The sequence below is a fragment of the Bufo bufo genome, chromosome 1, assembly GCF_905171765.1.
Source record: "Bufo bufo chromosome 1, aBufBuf1.1, whole genome shotgun sequence".
In the NCBI taxonomy this organism is placed as follows: domain Eukaryota; kingdom Metazoa; phylum Chordata; class Amphibia; order Anura; family Bufonidae; genus Bufo; species Bufo bufo.
In genome coordinates this window covers 424,113,429-424,132,072 of record NC_053389.1, presented here as the reverse complement: position 1 = coordinate 424,132,072, position 18,644 = coordinate 424,113,429, and the positions used below count along the sequence as shown (strand labels likewise).

The 18,644-nt window shown below is 45.5% G+C and overlaps 1 protein-coding gene and 1 long non-coding RNA gene across 6 annotated transcripts in view; one reads left to right on the top strand and one right to left on the bottom strand.

Annotated features, from left to right (window-relative positions):
- The window catches only part of CSNK1A1 (casein kinase 1 alpha 1), a 34,158-nt gene extending 17,122 nt beyond the window's left edge, over positions 1 to 17,036 (top strand). For 2 of the 5 annotated variants that reach the window (XM_040406541.1, XM_040406544.1), the window contains 5 exons: positions 441 to 519; positions 678 to 752; positions 1,735 to 1,841; positions 2,296 to 2,444; positions 15,985 to 17,036. In XM_040406541.1, coding sequence (XP_040262475.1) covers positions 441 to 519; positions 678 to 752; positions 1,735 to 1,841; positions 2,296 to 2,444; positions 15,985 to 15,992 — 418 coding nt within the window. In that variant the 3' untranslated portion in view covers positions 15,993 to 17,036. Of the gene's footprint in view, positions 1 to 440; positions 520 to 677; positions 753 to 1,734; positions 1,842 to 2,295; positions 2,450 to 15,984 lie in introns of those variants that run through there. The other 3 variants (XM_040406543.1, XM_040406545.1, XM_040406542.1) reach the window with 2 other exon arrangements.
- LOC120978341 lies at positions 15,553 to 18,207 on the bottom strand. The gene is made up of 3 exons (XR_005774091.1): positions 18,197 to 18,207; positions 17,596 to 17,598; positions 15,553 to 15,716 (listed from the first exon to the last, which is right to left on the bottom strand). It is a non-coding gene; the product is annotated as an uncharacterized LOC120978341 (long non-coding RNA).
- Between the last annotated feature and the right edge of the window lie 437 nt (positions 18,208 to 18,644).

Here is an 18,644-nt window from a genome sequence, read left to right as displayed (position 1 = left end):
AACAATACTTCAGACAGATGAAACTGCGCTTTGTGTGGTGCCATGCAGCGGCTTCTAGTTTGCCTATATTTCTGGAAACCTATGGTGGTCACAGATGAAATGACTGCATTTCTACTTTGTTTGCTAATTTGTGTTGCATTCATGCACTATGGGGGAGATTTATCAAAACTGGTGTAAAGGAAAACGGAGTTAGTTGCCCATAGCAACCAGTCAGATTCCACCTTTCATTTTTCATAGCTCCTTTGCAAAATAAAGGTGAAATCTGGTTGGTAAAGGCCACTGATCCTTCACACCAGTTAGATAACTCTTCTCCCATTTGTATAGTGTTCCATAGAGCTGCTGCAGCATTTTCCTGCCATATGGTTTGAATAGCCATGTCTGACCAGGTACTTTTCTTCTAGATGTCCATGTTGACTTTTTATTCCTTTCTTTCCCCATAGTCGCCGTGATGACATGGAGTCTCTAGGATATGTACTAATGTACTTCAACAGAACCAGCCTTCCTTGGCAGGGACTGAAGGTAGGCCATGTTCTGTTCATGAGATAGATGCGTCATGTATGTACCCTGTCCTCCACCCTCCTAGTTTTCTGTTCTCTTATGTTTACGTATGCTTGTGTCCATCCTGTCTAGTATTGTAATGCACAACGTTTTTATATTGTGAACCACATGTTCCACAGGCTGCAACGAAGAAACAAAAATACGAAAAGATCAGTGAAAAGAAGATGTCTACTCCTGTTGAGGTTTTGTGTAAGGTAAGTATCTAAAATGATTACTGGAGCTCCAGGAGAGCATCTATAGTATATAATGGGAATGGCTAAGAAGACTGACCCAACATGCTTGGCATGCGTAAGCGCAGGGGCATCTGCTACGTGTTGTACAACAGAATGGCCAGTCTCTCCTGTTCTGCTTTAGTCTTCAGATTTATACACATCTGTAGGAGCTTCCATCAAAAATCCTGGACATGATAGAGCAGCATATGACAAAAACATTCAGTGGGGTCTGTTGGGCACTGCCAGTGTCTCACGTGACAGATTTGGCACTGCCGTCCTTTTGGTGGTTTGCTTTCTTTCATAGAGCAGGACAGCATAAATGGGAACACAACATGTATATGGTAGAAAGTTGCATAACTCCATTATAGGTTAAGGTTCATTTACATAGAACATGGCAACTCCTTAAAGGGAGTTTCAGTGCTTTTGACTATGCTAAACTGTTAACTGCACTAATAGAGGCCAGAGAGGGCTGAACACACTTACTTCTGGTGTCTTCTCACCAAAACTAGGGTGAGTGAAGTTTTATTTTCAGTTTCTGGTCTTCACACTGAAGTGCTCTCTGCAACGAGCTGCTTCGCCCCACTGCTGTAGTGATCTCCTGGTTGGATGGTGGGGCTGAGAGCATTTTATGGTGAAGCCCACCCTTGTCTGAATTACACTTGATATTCTCACCACTCCTGATGAGAAGCTCCAAGAGTCATTTTTATAGTGTGCTACCTAGCTTTGTCAACAGTATAGCATAATCAAAACTGCTTACAGACTCCCTTTAAAGGGGTTTATTATCTTTATTTAATTGAAGTTTTTGATTATATAGTGTCTACATACTTTAAGTATGTTGACGCCATACGATTTTAAGAACATCTGTTTTACAGTAGGACTCACATATGCACACACTGACCTAAAACAATTTTTTTTAAGCCACAAGTAAGGTTTTTTTTTTTTTTAAATTCACATTTTCTTACAGGGATTTCCTGCAGAATTTGCAATGTATCTCAATTATTGTCGTGGATTGCGTTTCGAAGAGGCACCGGACTACATGTATCTGAGGCAGCTCTTCCGAATTCTGTTCAGGTTTGGAATGTGCAGCATACATTTAACTGAGCCACTGCAAAATGTATAATTAATAAGACAGTAGGGTCTCCTTTTATGACACTAAATGCTATTTAATGGACACAGTTTAAAATATGTCCATATTTCTAAGCATGGTTGGAGTTTCTCCCTTCCCTCTCCCCGCCTTGCCTTTTATGCCACCAATGCGCCTCCAGAATATATAGTAGTCTCTTTATTCACATTTGGGCTAGGTTCACATCCGTGGTGGAGGTTCTGTTCAGAGCCTCCATTGCAGATTCTGGCAAAAAAAGGCAGATCAAGTACTACTGCATTGTCTGAAATCCAAGGGACCCTGACGGGTGCTGTAGGGATCCATCATGTACCACTTTTTGTTGCTACACTGTGACAGTAGAACATTTTATGTGACTGTTGTTAGGCATATATGTTTCTGATTCCATGTTTTGTTCTTTTCCAGAACTTTGAATCACCAATATGACTACACGTTTGACTGGACAATGTTGAAGCAGAAGGCAGCTCAGCAAGCGGCCTCCTCCAGTGGGCAGGGCCAGCAAGCCCAAACCCCCACAGGCAAGCAAACTGACAAATCCAAGAGTAACATGAAAGGTTAGTAGCCAAGAACCAAGAGACGTTTCAGGGAACTCAAATTATTATTAGTGAAGAAAAAAAGCTCAATTTGGATTTTCACAAATCAGAGTGTTAGATCGAGGAGGTGGTTTAAAACCAATTCGGCCTTAAAAATGAAGAGAAAAAGCATATCCAAAAAGACGTCCTTGGAAGATTTGACTACTAACTTTAAATTCAAATTTACTTATTTGTGTATCAATATAAAAATCTCTCATCTTCTGGGATTTGGGGTCATCTTAACTGCATCTCTTTCATGCATTAACTCCCTTTTCCAAATGTGGGGACCAGTTTTGGTGGTGTGAATGTGGAGCCTTCTTTTAGTTCACATTCCTGGACCTAACACTTTAAGGACTATCGGGAGCTCAGATTTTTTCCTTTTCGCTGTAATCTATTTTTAATTTTTTTTCCTTTCGGCCTTTCTGTTGCAAAAGGGGTCTTGTGCCATGCTTCAGGTTCCTTTTGGTATCTGGTTTGTAAAATATATGGTGGTGGACTCAATTCTGTTATGAAAATTGCTGGGAAATCGTGACTATATTAAACATGTTAAGTTATTTGGACTTTAAGTGTAAAAAAAAAAAAAAATCAAGGGGGTCATTTACTCAGACCAGCGTTTTACGCACTGGTTGTAGTGAAAACCCAGCACGCCTCTTGATAAATGTATTACATCTTCTACTGACCGTAAACCAGAACTGAAATCTACCGTAGCCAAGAGCTGGAGTAAATTTCTGGTATAATCTGCTCTTGCCCAAAACCTGCTGCCTCCTCCCACTTTTTGGAATGGTGGCAAGGGTGTCCGAAAGTTAAAAATTTAAGACTGCCCTTAAATTGCATCTTTTCTACGCCAGAATGTAACACCATGGTGTTTGTATACTGGAGTGTCAGACCTGACTGAGACCTGTTGGTGGGACGTAGTAAATACTTCCATTCCTTTTAGGAGATCTAGCGTACACCTTATCCCCCTATCCTTCATTGTAAAAAGCTCTCACTTGGTCTGGCTATCTTATGTGCATGAGGGTTTTCGGGGTTCTCCCCTGAAAGATAAGGCCTTTTGAATTTCAACAGTTCTAGCCCTTTGTGCACAAGGGAGATAAGCCACCACTAGAGCTCAACGGACAAGTAGAAGTTAGAAAGATGCAGTAACTTCATAGGTTATTATGTCACTTGGTAGGATTTATGGATGTTTTTATCCTTGGTTTAATACTACAAGTCACAATTTCCCACGCAAGCTCTTCAACTTGTTTGTCAGCCATTCGTTTGTTTTTGCTTAAATGTGCACATTGACATTTTATGCATTTTTATAATGTGTTTTGAGCAAGACCAGTATCTGCCTTTTTTTTTTTTTTTTCTTTTTTTTTTGTCTGTTTTTGTTTCTTCACTCTTAACTGTTCTCAGGTCAGCGGTCATTTGTGCCTGTAGCACGTATTAAACATGTTGCTGTCCACAGGTCTGCTGCACTGCCAGTGAACTTCGGTGACGTTTTCTGCGAAAAGTGAGAATGTGGAAATCTGACCAGGGCTTGGGATAATGCAAAATAAGTGTTCAGAAGGAGACTGAGCAAAACCAGTCACTAAGGATTCAGAGCGGAGATCATTTAAGTGACCTGGAAACAGATATGCCAAACCCTATAAAGGCTTGTTTGTGCAGTTGTCAAATTGCCACCATTCTCCACATGTTATCAGACGACTACTGACAATGGCAGCACTAACTGGATAGAGTCAGTGTGCAGGAACACACCTCCAACTGGTTACCTCCCCTCTGTACCATTACTGCAGACTGCTTGCAATTCATTCATAACTTCTAGTAGAAATAATAAAAAAAAATGGCACAATATAATAATGCCCCAGAATTATTACATGGGAATTGCATGAAGCTATTAAAACAGGCATCTCAGGAGTGGTGACAGGTATTCTTTAAGCTCAGATAATTAGCTTCTTTTAGAAAGACATGCATTACATTCTCATTTAAAGAGGTATTCTGGTTTTAATGATCACATTTATTTGTTTAGACAATCGGCAGGTGTACAATTTTGTAATATACATGCAGTTAAATCGCAGGGTTCCAGTTGCTTCTGAAGCTTTCCAGGACTCCCATGGTAAGGCCCCTGCTGAACTGTGCACAAGTTACAGCTCAGCAGGGAGTGCGGTATAATGCCATACACCCTAATAGATCTCTGTTAGGGTGAATGGGACAAGGGATCAAAAGATCCTAGGTCCTAACCCCCTAAGGGAGTTAAAGTTAAATCGCTCCTTTTCCAGTTTTACATAAAAATATATTAATAAAAAAATAAACATCAGGTATCACATGTCCAAAAAATGTCAACTATTAATTTTATATATAAAAATCCTGTTTGAACATCGTAACCGGGAAAAATGATAACCACATGATTCCCTTTTTTTTTTCTTGTCATTTTACCACCCAAAAAAATTTAACAGTGATTAAAAAGTCGTACGTACCACAAAATGATACCAATAACAACTAGAGTTCGTCCCGTAAAAAACAAGCCCTCACACAGCTCTATGGACCCAAATTTAAAAAGTTCTGGCTGTCACAAAATGGCGATGCAAGGCAAAAAAAAATTTATCAAGGTTTTTTTTTTTTTTTTTTGTTTTCTTTTTTTTGTTTTAACTTTATGAACGACATCACTTCACATAGACAGCCGGCCATTTTACACATCACCTGAAACAGGCCGCCATGTAAACACACAGTGAAGTAGTTTGTTGTAATAGCCACAGTGGTTTCTACAATTAGTCCTATGTAGTTATCCCAAGGAAGTGTTCAGTGTGCTAACCCAGCACATGTATGTCATGTAACGCTTGCTACCAAGTCTCAGCACGGTGTCACATGACTGATGCCATGGATGCATTACACAGGACTCACTATACCATACCTGTTATAAGAATGGTATGCAAGTAGAACTTCTATTCTATAATTTCCTATTGTATGAACAAATAAAAAATAAAATAAAAATCTGAATACCCCTTTTAGGGTCTATTCATACATCCGTATGTGTTTTGCGGATCCGCAAAACACGGAAACTGGCAATGTGCGTTCCACATTTTGTGGACCACACATCGCCGGCATTTTAATGGAAAATGCCTAACCTTGTCCGCAATTGCGGACAAGAATAGAACATGTTCTATTTTTTTCGGGACCGGAAGATCGGCGCGCTCTGGAAACGCGGATGCGGAGAGCACATAGTGTGCTCTCTGCATCCATTCCATCCCCATAGAGAATGAATGGGTCCGCACCCGTTACGCTATTTGCAGAACGGATGTGGAGCCATTATTACGGATGTGTGAATGGAGCCTTAAAGCGAACCTTTCACCTGGATTTCACTTAATAAATTATCAAAAGTACCTTATAGATCATCCTCATTGTGTTAGCACACGGTCTTGTCCCGCTTTTCTGGCATGTATATGCATGGAAAAATCGCTTTATAAAGTACTCTTATCCAGCTCTACAAGTCACGGTAGAAGTCAAGGGGGTAGCCCTTCCCTCACTCCAGGCTGTAACTCCCCTGCCGTAACCCCGCCTCCAGTGTTGGACTGGGGTGCCTAGGGCCCACCAGTGGAATTGATTTTGGGGGCCCACCCTAGAGCTGGAGATATAACTTGTTCATTTTTCAGTCTCGCACACATGAATGTATGCATTTTAGCACACAATACAGTAACAGTATGCTAAACAGAACAGTATTGTGCACTGCACTATATCAAATAGTTTCTCTTTAAAGGGAGTCTGTCATCACAGTTTCACCTTTTTAACCCTTCCCATAGCTTTCTAGCAGCATTACAGTTGATAAAAACGTTACCTTTATAAGCAATCGTGGACTTATAAAACTGGCAAAAATCATCTTAGTAGGATGTGCAAATGAGGGCTCGCAAGTGCCCAGGGGCAGCGTCAACCTCGTAGTTGCCCAGGCAGCTCTGCCTTATCGTCGCTTCCCCCCGCCCAGTCTTTCCCTCTGCCAGCCCATCTTCTTACTTCTTCTTTCGCCGAGATCCTGCGCACTGAGTCCGTTAGCCGGCGCATGCGCATTAATTACTGTGATGCCATACCAGGAATGGAATGCGCCGGCCGATGGACTCAGTGCGCAGGCGCGGGATCTCGGCGAAAGAAGAAGTAAGAAGATGGGCAGGGGGAAGCGACGATAAGGCAGAGGGAAAGGATGGGCGGGGGGAAGCGACGATAAGGCAGAGCTGCCTGGGCACCTACGAGGTTGACGCCGCCCCTGGGCACTTGCGAGCCCTCATTTGCATATCCTACTAAGATGATTTTTGCCAGTTTTATAAGTCCACGATTGCTTATAAAGGTAACGTTTTTATCAACTGTAATGCTGCTCAAAAGCTATGGGAAGGGTTAAAAAGGTGAAACTGTGATGACAGACTCCCTTTAAGCAACTCATTTAGTTGATAACTGTATCTGTTATTTACAGTAGTTTGGACAGCGGTCACACGTGGACATTCCATGACCTAGATGAACCACCCAGTCCCCCAGCCTAAACAATATCCAAAGTGAAGGAAATGTTTCCTGCATATTCAAAAGGATAAGTTTATTGAAGTGCTGGCAGTAGTGCCCCGGCCTCCTCACAGCTCACCAAGCTCAGCGCCGTACATTGTATAGCGGCTGTGCTTGGTATCGCGCTCAACCCCTTTCACTTCTATGGGGCTGAGCTGCTCCTAGGCCACTTGATCAATGAACGTGATGTCACATGGCCCAGAAAAATCACAGAGAAGGACACAGGGCTCACAGGAGCCCCGGTGCCTTGTCAAACAGCTGATCGGCAGTGGTCCCAGGTAGGGATCGACCGATTATCGGATTTACCGATATTATCGGCCGATATTCAGGATTTTCAAAGTTATCGGTATCAGCATCTAACCTTGCTGATATGCCGATAACGAATCGCGAACATGGATCGCACTGCTATCAACGCGATCAATGTTCCCTCAGCAGCACACCAGTGAGAGGCAAGAGGGGAGGAGGAGGGGAGGGGCTGTGGCCATTGCGCCACCAATGATGTTAACTCAGTTATTAATTCAAATATAGGAGGCGGGTGAATCATATAGCTGCACCTGAGGGGTTAACTGTTGCGGATCGCAGCTACCCCTCATAGAGGTCAGGTGTCGCTATATTTGAATTAATGGGCAAGTTATCTTCATTGGTGGCAGTGGCAGCTTCTGATCAGAGCCCAAGCAGTGTAATTGCGGGGCTCTGATCGGTTACCATGGCAGCCAGGATGCTACTGACGCCCTGGCTGCCATAGTCAGCTCCCTGCTGCCATGTGTACTATGCACAGGGCAGCAGGGAGAGTGTGACATCCTATTCACCCTGATAGAGCTCTATTAGGGTGAATAGGACAAGGGATCTAGGTTCTAGCCCCTAAGGGGGAAATAGTTATTAAATTAAAAAAAACACCAAAATATTAAGTATAAATATTTAATCTTAGATATATAATGGCATCTCTTCGTTTAACAACAGATTTGTGTAGGAATTTTTTTATTTTTTTTCAAAAATGAAAATGCACAAAATATTGGTATAAATTATCGGCTATCGGCCTGAAAGTTCACAGGTTATCAGCTCTAAAAAAATCAATATCGGTCGATCCCTAGTCCCGGGTATCAGACCCCCACCAATCAGATACTGATGACCTATCCACAGTCATATGTGACTGATATCAGCCGCTCCTCTTATAACGCTCCAGCACTGATATAACCTCCAGAGACATTACATCACATGTGACTGATATCAGCCGCTCCTCTTATAACACTCTAGTACTGATATACCGTATTTTTCGCCCTATAAGATGCACCGGCCCATAAGACGCACCTAGGTTTTTGGGGAGGAAAATAAGAAAAAAAAATTTTTAACCAAAAGGTGTGCTTTTGGTGGGTTTGGAACTAATGGTGGTCTGTGGATGGCACTATTACTGGGGATCTGTGAAGGACACTGTTATGGGGGGGGATCTGTGAAGGACACTGTTATGGGGGGGATCTGGGGATGGCACTGTTATGGGGGGGGATCTGGGGATGGCGCACTGTTATGGGGGATCTGTGGATGACGCACTGTTAGGCCTCATGCACACGACCGTTGTTTTATTCTGTGTCCGTTGTTCCGCTTTCGTGATTTTCTGCGGACCCATTGACTTTCAATGGGTTTGTTGAAAACTCGGCTAATGCACCGTTTGTCATCCGCGTCCGTGATCCCTGGTTCCAGTCCGTCAAAAAAATATAACCTGTCCTATTTTTTCCACGGAAAACGGTTTGCGGATCCATTCAAGTCAATGGGACCGTGAAAAAACGCGGAGGCACACAAGATTGTCATCCGCGTCCGCGTCTGTTTTTTCCCTATCATTTGCATGGCAAACTTGATTTTTTTTTTTTTTACTTTCCTTCATGTCTGGTGATCCACCAAAAATAAATGAAGACACACGGAAACAAAAACGGAAACGGATCACGGAACAATAGAACCCCATTTTGCGGAACGGAACACAACAACGGTCGTGTGCATGAGGCCTTATGGGGGATCTGTGGATGATGCACTGTTATGGGGGGGATCTGTGGATGACGCACTGTTATGGAGGGGGATCTGTGGATGACGCACTGTTATGGGGGGGATCTGTGGATGACGCACTGTTATGGGGGTATCTGTGACGGACACTGTTATTGGGGGGTATCTGTGGATGGCACTGTTATGGAGGGGGATCTGCGGGTGGCACTGTTATGGAGGGGGATCTGCGGGTGGCACTGTTATGATGGGGGATCTGCGGGTGGCACTGTTATGGAGGGGGATCTGCAGGTGGCACTGTTATGGAGGGGGATCTGCGGGTGGCACTGTTATGGAGGGGGATCTGCGGGTGGCACTGTTATGGAGGGGGATCTGCGGGTGGCACTGTTATGGAGGGGGACCTGCGGGTGGCACTGTTATGGAGGGGGATCTGCGGGTGGCACTGTTATGGAGGGGGATCTGCGGGTGGCACTGTTATGGAGGGGGATCTGCGGGTGGCACTGTTATGGAGGGGGATCTGCGGGTGGCACTGTTATGGAGGGGGATCTGCGGGTGGCACTGTTATGGAGGGGGATCTGCGGGTGGCACTGTTATGGAGGGGGATCTGCGGGTGGCACTGTTATGGAGGGGGACCTGCGGGTGGCACTGTTATGGAGGGGGACCTGTGGGTGGCACTGTTATATATGTGCCATCACAGACCCCCCACCCCATAACAGTGCCATCCACAGACCCCCCCCACCCCTTAACAGTGCCATCCACAGATGTCCCCCATAAAACTGTCATCCACAGATCCCCCCCCCCACCGCTCCAGTATGCAAATATAAAATGTCTGATTCAATTAAAAGTTATTACACATGCCCCCTCACTCCTAATATTACTGTACACCCTAACAGCTTCTGTACAACGCAGGCAGGCCGGGCGGCCAGCGCGTCACTCACTGACGTCACTGCCTGCGCCGCCTGCTTGATTCATAAAGTAGGCGGCGCAGGCACGTGACATCAGGGAGTTATGCTGCCGCCCGCCCGGCTGTTAGGGTGTATGGTAATATTAAAAGTGTGTGTGGGGGGGGCATGTTTAATCACTTTTAATTGAATGAGACATTTTATATTTGAATATTGCAGCACCGGAGCGGCGGGGCCGGAGTACAGTGACCGCACCCAGTCCCTCCCCGCTCTCGTATACATCGCAGCCTGTAAAAATGTCAGCATTCACCCCATAAGACGCAGGGGCATTTTCCCATTTTTTTGGGGAAAAAAGTGCGTTTTATAGGGCGAAAAATACGGTAACCTCCAGAGACATTACATCATATGTGACTGATATCAGCCGCTCCTCTTATAACGCTCCAGCTCTGATATAACCTCCAGAGACATTACATCCTATGTGACTGATATCAGCCGCTCCTCTTATATCGCTCCAGTACTGATATAACCTCCAGAGCAGGGGCGTACATACAGGGGTCGCGGCTGGGCCCGGCACTCCAGGGGGCCCGGCCGCCTGTGGACCCCTGGCCCCGCCCTGCAGTAGTGCTGTGCCTGCCTGTATAAGGGCTGTTTCACACGAGCGAGTCGATTGCGGGAATCACGCTCCGTGTGTGAGTGTGAACCTCCGCTCTGGACATAGTGACATAAAGCGGTCAGTATGATTCTGTGGAAAAAAGGCCAAGCAGAGGCACATAGCATTATAAATCATGATAATGCCGTGCGCTCCTGCAAGTCTAGAGCGGAGGATCACACTCACACACGGAGCGCGATTCCCGCAATGGACTCGCACGTGTGAAACAGCCTTAATCCGGGCGGCCGACCCGGGGCCCGCCACCCAGTGTTGCGTTTCTGCGCTGTAGTGCCAGGCCAGGCCAGCCCTACCCTCCTTGAGTGAGAGTTTCCCCCCCCCCGATTCTCCTCCCCGTGCGGGTGTAGCGTGCCTAGTCATTTCCTGTTGGGCGGCAGCACCGGACACAACGTTTCCCTAGGCTGCGCAGGCGCACAACAACACCGAGACGCAGCAGGAAGAAGGCACCGGAGAGCGTGAAGAAGCTGGTGCCGGTTCGGAAGTGAAGATTTGTAAAAAAAAAAAAAAAGGTCCTTATAATTGCTCACCACATTTATGGTCAGTGAGTTCAGAGTAGACTCAGAGTAGGGTCTGATGGGGTCTGGCTTTATAACTAGCTCTGCTATATTTCTGTAGCCTCTGACTGCCCAGTTGGGCTGAAACTACTACACCCAGCATGTTCTGGCAGTAATAGTAAATGGATATTGGTGCAATTCTGAGCTACTAGTCTATATAATACAATATAATATTATGTATTATATAGACTAGTAGCTCAGAATTGCACCAATATCCATTTACTATTACTGCCAGAACATGCTGGGTGTAGTAGTTTCAGCCCAACTGGGCAGTCAGAGGTTGCAGGCTACAGAAATATAGCAGAGTTAGGCTACTTTCACACCGGTGTTTCTGGGTCCGCCTGTGAGATCTTTTTCAGGGCTCTCACAAGCGGCCCCAAAACGGATCAGTTCAGCCCCAATGCATTCTGAATGGATAAGGATCCGCTCTGAATGCATCAGTTTGCCTCCGTTCAGCCTCCATTCCGCTCTGGAGGCGGACACCAAAACGCTGCTTGCAGCCAAACGGATCTGTTCTGAACGGATACCAGCGTTTGCATTATAGGTGCGGATCCGTCTGTGCAGATTCGTTTTGGTGTCCGCCTGACAATGCGGAGCCAAACGGATCCGTCCTGTCTTACAATGTAAGTCAATGAGGACGGATCCGTTTTCACTGACACAATATGGTGCAATTGAAAACGGATCCGTCCCCATTGACTTTCAGTGTAATGTTTGCATTATCTTTTTTTTTTTTTCGTGGTAATGCAAACGGATCCGTTCTGAACGGATACAAGCGTTTGCATTATCGGTGCTGATCCGTCTGTGCAGATACAAGACGGATCCGCACCTAACGCAGGTGTGAAAGTAGCCTAAGGCTGCATTCACACGTCTGTGGTGTGTTGCGGACCCGCAAATTGCGGGTCCGCAACACACCAGCCCGGCGCCCCCATAGAAATGCCTATTCTTGTCCGCAAGCTGCGGACAAGAATAGGACATGCTCTATCTTCTTGCGGAGCTGCGGACCCAAAATCAGGGCCGCACTCCGCAATTGCGGCTGCAGACAGCACACTGTGTGCTGTCCGCATCCATTCCGTCCCCTTAGAGAATGAATGGGTCCGCACCCATTCCGCAAAATTGCGGAAAGGATGCGGACCCATTTTGCGGACGTGTGAATGGAGCCTAACTCTGCTGCTGGTGGAGGGAGGTTGGGGGGGGGGGGGGGGGGGGGGGCGGTGACGGGAAGGGGGGCCCCATGGTTCAGTTTTGCACCGGGGCCCCATGGATTGTGTGCACGCCACTGCTCCAGAGACATTACATATTATGTGGGGGTGAGGGGCTGGGAAAGTGTGAAATGCCACTGATGAGAGGGAAGAGGGGGACACTGGGAGACATAACTTCTTGCCCTGTATAAAGTATAGGTGAGATAGTTGGTGGGAAAGGTCTGTGAGGGGCTGGGACAGGGACACAAGATGTGCAGGGGCAGCAGCTTCAGGACTCTCTTCCCACTTCCCTCCCACAGTAACTTACCCCAGTGCTGCTGTGTGGAGTAGTGGGACCAGTGAGAGAAGAGAACTTTATACTGGAGGGAGGCACAGTGACTCAGAGAGAGCAGCAGTGTCTCCATTATCTCCTGCTGCCTCGGCTGTCGGCTCCTCTGGCTCCGCCCCCTCCTCACACATGATGGAATATCACACTGCAGAGAGGAGGGGGGGAGCTGTCTGCTCATGTCGGGTCGGTGAAGTTTACTTTGGAGAAAGGGACAAGCGCTGCAGGGTATTGTGCTGTCCCTTTCACCAAAGTAAAATGATATGTGTGCCAGTGCTGCAGTCCAGCACCTGATAACAGCCAGGCGCCTGAAACTGAAAGTATAGCAACTGCCCTGCCCCTGCTGGTGGCTCTGGCTGCAGTATAAGCAGACAGGCAAGGGGCCCACCGGGCATTTCACCGGCTTCCCGGTGAGCCAGTCCGAGCCTGCCCGCCTCTAAGCAGTGTAATTGACACCCGGCTCAGTCGCCGGGACCACGCTTGTACAGGCGGCGCATGCGCCGTTGGACTCGAGCGTGATCTTGTAACTGAATCGCGCGTGAGGAAGAGAAGACAGGCATCGGACGGCGCATGCGCGATTCAGTTACAGGATCGCGCTAGAGTCTGACGGCGCATGTGCCGCCTGTACAAGCGCGTTCCCGGCGACTGAGCCGGGTGTCAATTACACTGCTTAGAGGCGGGGTTAGGGCAGGGGAGTTACAGCCTGGAGTGAGGGAAGGGCTACCCCCTTGACTTCTACCGTGACTTGTGGCGCTGGAGAAGAGTACTTTATAAGGCGATTCTTTTTTTTTTATTTTTTTTATTTTTTTTTTCCCCATGCATATACATGCCAGAAAAGCGTGACAAGACCGTGTGCTAACACAATGAGGATGATCTATTAGGTACTTTTGATAGTTTATTAAAGGATAACTGTCTTTCTTTTTTTTTTTTTTTTTTTTTTTGGAGTATTGGATTGTGGTGATTAATATCTCCTTGGTTGCCCTATTTAAACTTTTCACTGTGTATTTAATTACCCCTTAATTCAACAGTTTAGTTCCCTCTACTGCCTACTTTTACGTGTGCTTAAAATCAGGTTGCTATGCAGGTCCGTCCTCTGTGTTGAAGGAGGCAGAAGCAGGCTGCGTGCAAGGTCACATTACTGACAGCCAGGGCCTGTAAGTAAATGATTAAAGCCAGGTCCTCCCCAGCAGCTGATAACAGTGCCTGGGCTGTGTGCACTTCTCCCTGTCCCTGCGCTTGGCAGACGCTCCCTCACTCAGCAGAGCTGGAGAATGCAGAGTTGAAGCAGCGCACAACAGGGAAGGGAGATCTGCCATCAGCTCAGTGTATAAATGAAAGCAACATGTGGTAAGAGGACCCCTCTGTGCTGCAGGAGATGAACCCTTTAGGGGGGAGGTTACTGACACTTTTGGGGGCTATTGTTACTGGCTAGTGAGGGCAGGCGGGATTAGCCTCAGGGTGAGGGCAGTGGCGGCCATCTTAACTGAATAGTGAAATTGCAGTTTTATGTAGACTTGTTGCTAAGGGCTGCATCTTATTAAATATGGGGTAAGTCAGTCTAATAGTAACTGATTCTGGAATATCATGTTATTAGTAACTACATATATGAAAATTGAAATTAGGGTCTAAATGTGACAGTTATCCTCTAAGTGAAATCCAGGTGAAAGGTTTGCTTTAAGCTGTTACCTCTTCGTTTTTTTTCCAGCCATTTCTAGTTACATTCAGAAAGTTTAAAAAACGATACTGGCTTGTAGCCTGTCATTGCTTCCACAACGTACATTTTTATCATTTGCATTAATGTTAAGGGCACTTATCACACGTTCTAGAGCAGGAGGAGCTGAGCAGACTGATATATAGTTTTATAGGAAAAGAGAATTTTCTATTTTAGTCTCTACTGAGCTCAAAATGAATAGTTTCCTATAAATCTGTATATCGGTCTACTCGGCAACAGAACAATGCAAACAGCGTGTGTTTGTGGTTACGTGTAACGCTGACCAGACCTGTTGGTGGTAGTGATAACAGCAGTAATGTCTGCTGTTCCTAGGAAGCTGTTTTGTTGTGACTGGTGTCTGAAGTAACATTTCATCATAGGAAAAAGCAGACTTGAAGCCTTCCAAGATGTTTGCCTTAATTCCACCTTTGGTTGCACCATATGGAGTTGGTCTTCCATTGCTGGTCAGGGTTTCCTAGCTACAGTGTTTTATTGGCACTTGTGTCCATGGGTGCACACAATGCCTCCCTTGTATTATTGATGGGACAAGACGCTTGCTTCTAGTATCCTTGTAATAATGCAGCACTATGAACTTCTAGCAGTGCATGGTTCTGCACTTGAGGCCTTCTAGATTGCTGAAAATCATATTAACGCCTGTGGGTCACAAAGCATTTTAGCTAGAGCAATAGTGTCAGCTGTTACGGCCACAACGACAGCTGACGATCCATTAAAAACTGGTGAATCCTTTTCATGGCTGTATTCTTCCCACCCCAGACTGTCTGCTTCCCTTGTGTGAGGGAGAGAACTGGTAGATTGCTCATGATTTCTTCAGCTTTGTACTCCACATTATTCCTAAGCTCAACTTTCCCAGGGCCTATCATACTGTGCTTTCACCTCGAGTAGCATAGATAACCTAGCAGAGCTGTCATGTCTCCTATGCATCTCTGAGTAGTTTAAGATGAAAGGGACATATACAGTGATGCAAGTCTTTAAACCGCTTTTTGCATGAAGATACTGAGTCCTGCCACACACTGCTGATTGTAATATAGTGCGAAAAAAGTAGCCCTGTTTTCTGCAGCATGGGGTGCACAACCTGGGGTCCACAGTCTTGTTTTCTGTAGCTCCCATCTCTCAGTACAGACATGCTTGCTTTTTTATGTCTCCAGAGGCCTGAAAGACATGACTGTGAAAGGACTGCTGCATCCATTTAGTGAGCACAGTGCTGTCATTAGACTGCAGCTTCCTATAATCGGCAGAGGTCTCTGAAGACATGTGAACATCCGCAGGTTGGGTAGCATGTGAGACGTGACTAATCCACTTTCAATAGCATGATGTAATCTTATCCTTCAGTGAGCAGGCAGCCCATGTTGGTCTCACAAGAGGCATTTCATTCTTATATTTGCCTGGTCACTGAAGGACACTACATTGGTAAAATGGTCAGCAAGTGGTAACTGTTTCAGGGAGGAACAAAAAAGGCTCTAATGGGTTCCTTTTAGCCACCATCTTGTTTCCGGTGTGGTCAAGTACAATGATTGGTCTACTTCCTCCCTCTTTTTATCTTACTGTCATTTCTGGTCTTGCTTGTGGTCATCAACGATGTCATTTTGCATTTCACTCCGTATGAGTTGGTAAATCTTGTCTCTTTCCCTCTCTCCCTCAGGATTTTGAATACGCAAGGAGCAGACATTGCAGTTCCTGGCACGAGCTGGACCGTCACTCCCTTAAAGCCTAGAGATTTTTAGTTCATATGTACACTTGCCAGCTGTTGTGGGAGACCATTTACTTGGTGTAAAAGGAACTTAATTTCAGTCTAAACTGGCTACCTGCGGCGTCGAGGTGCCGACTTGTAGCTGCTGTTAATTATTGTGAATATCACTAAGATTAGTGAAACATGGTGTCCAGTTCTTTGATTGCAATTCCCTTCCCCCAGAAAGTGTGGGACTGGGTGGTTCAGTTATCTGGCGTTCAGCAGAGTGGTGGAAGAAATTGTGCATATGCCAATTTATTTTTGTTCCTATGGTTAACCTCTTGAACCTTACACTGCTCACGACTTCTACTTCAAAAGACCAACACGAATTGGTTCCCCAGAGACAGTTGTGACGACCCAAGTCTAAAGAGAATACTCCATTGTTTCTTCGGATTTTTCTTTTTCTTCACCTCTGTTTTTTAAGTTGTACACTTAAAACATTCTTAACTGTTGCATTGTAAGGCCTATTTGCTGTCCAGGCAGGCGTTCCTACAGTGAATGAGCAACTAGAACTTTCTTTTGATCTCGTCTGTCACCTTTGTATGGTTATTCTGGTGACCGCGTGGCTCCAGGTTATTAGGATCGACTGGCATAGCAGCTTCTCTTCCTTAATGTACATGCACAGCAGTCTGCCATTTCTTGATAATCTGAAACCAATAAATGTCCCTGACGTAACCAAAGATTACAATTTTAAGCAGATAATCTAACTGAGCTTTTCTGTGTTTTTAAGAAAAAGGACTGTGCAGACCTAAAAACACGACTTGGCAGTTCTAGTCTATAGAGAATGGGAAATAACAAAGCAAACTGCAGCATTTCTGTCACAATCTTAGTTAACATCTTTTGACTAAAAGCTTATGAGTGGCTTAGGAAATGTAATCACTGTAAACCTGATCTGGGATATGTTTTTATTTCCAACATTTTTGTTTGTTTACAAGTTCATTAAAAACTAAAAAAATGGACCCGTTTCTAGTAGTGAAGACCTTTATTTAAAGCTTCTTGTCTCGCACTTTATGTTAAAGCGGTTGTCCAGCTTTTAATAGTGGTGTCCTATCCTCAGGATAGGTCATCAATATCAGAACGGTGGGGATCCGACACCTCTTCAACTAGCTGATTGGCGGGGGTGCGAGTGCTGCCTTCTCTTCATTGTTTACCTGCTCTGTCGACATCGCAGTGGTGAGCAGGTGTAATTACAAGAAGCCATCCCATTCACTTCAGTTGAATAGGAAGAAGCCATCCCATAGAAGTGAATTGGACGCTTGTAATTACACCTGCTTGCAGTCAACAACAATGACGAGAACCAGCTCTGAGGATAGCACATCAATAGTAAAATCCCACTAAACCCCTTTAAAAGGGTTCGATAGGATTTTTGTATTGATGGGACTACTGTTAGGATGGGTCATCAGATCGAGGGGTGGGATGGAAACAAGCAGCTGAACACCACTGCTCTGTCCACTGTGTAGTGGTCAGGGCTGATTACTACAGCATTGCTCCCAGTTTCTTTAGTGGGAGCAGCGCTGCAGTAACCAACTCTGGCCACCACCCGATGGATGGGGCTGTGTAACTCCAGTGAGTGTTTCCAGTGCAGAACAGCTGTGTGGCATCCCCACCATTCCAATGTTGATGTATCATCAGGTTAGGCCATCAATATAAGTTGCAAAAAAAGTCCTTTCTTTTTAAATGGTTGAAAATGACTGTTAATCAAGCACTCAGTTTTTTTTTTTTTTTTCTTTGCTATATAGCAGGCATGGCCAACCTGTGGCTCTCCAGCTGTTGTAGTTTTGCAACCGCTGGAGAGCCTCAGGTTGGCCATCCCTGCTATATAGTGTAGGATGGGCCTTTATTAAAGAATAAGATAGATGCTGTTGTGTATACCGGTTTTATCTGCCATTTTGATTCCCTCTCTCTCCTCCCCCCCCCCCCGATGTTTTTCCAAATGATGCTACATTTGCCATCATGCCTGGCTTTGCAGTGACAGAGGGGGTGGAGTTTCAGCACACGGAACTGTATAAGGGCCGCCATGACAGAACGGTGACAAAGTACTGCAGGGTCTCCACGTTCTCCACCTCTGTCCTGTCATCTCACCTTTGTCAACTCCTTATATGCAGGGGGAGCAGTATGAAGCTACATTTCAGAGATCTACACTTAGAACCGGCTAATCACTGTATACACTCTCCTACTATATATCTGTGCTCCTGGTCCATTAGACAGATCGTCAACAGAATACAGGGATATACAGAGGAAGATGGGGAGGGGTTCGAGATCTGCCCGGAGGGATTTGTTTGGTGATGTCATCTTGTAGTTCACATGACGTCAGCAACATGGGAGAGACTGCAGGATATTTATGAAAACTGGCTTAGTTGGCCATTGCAACCAATGAGATTTAACCTTTCATTTTCCAAAGGAGCTCTGCAAAATAAAAGATGGAATTTGATTGGTTTGGAAACTCTGCAGTGGTTTTGATAAATCTCCCCCAGAGTTCCTATTTACACATTAAAGCAAGGAGTCAGACTTGGTCACATGATTATGTTCCTATATGGAAAGGTTTCAAAATCTGGATGCAATTCAGTAAGGGT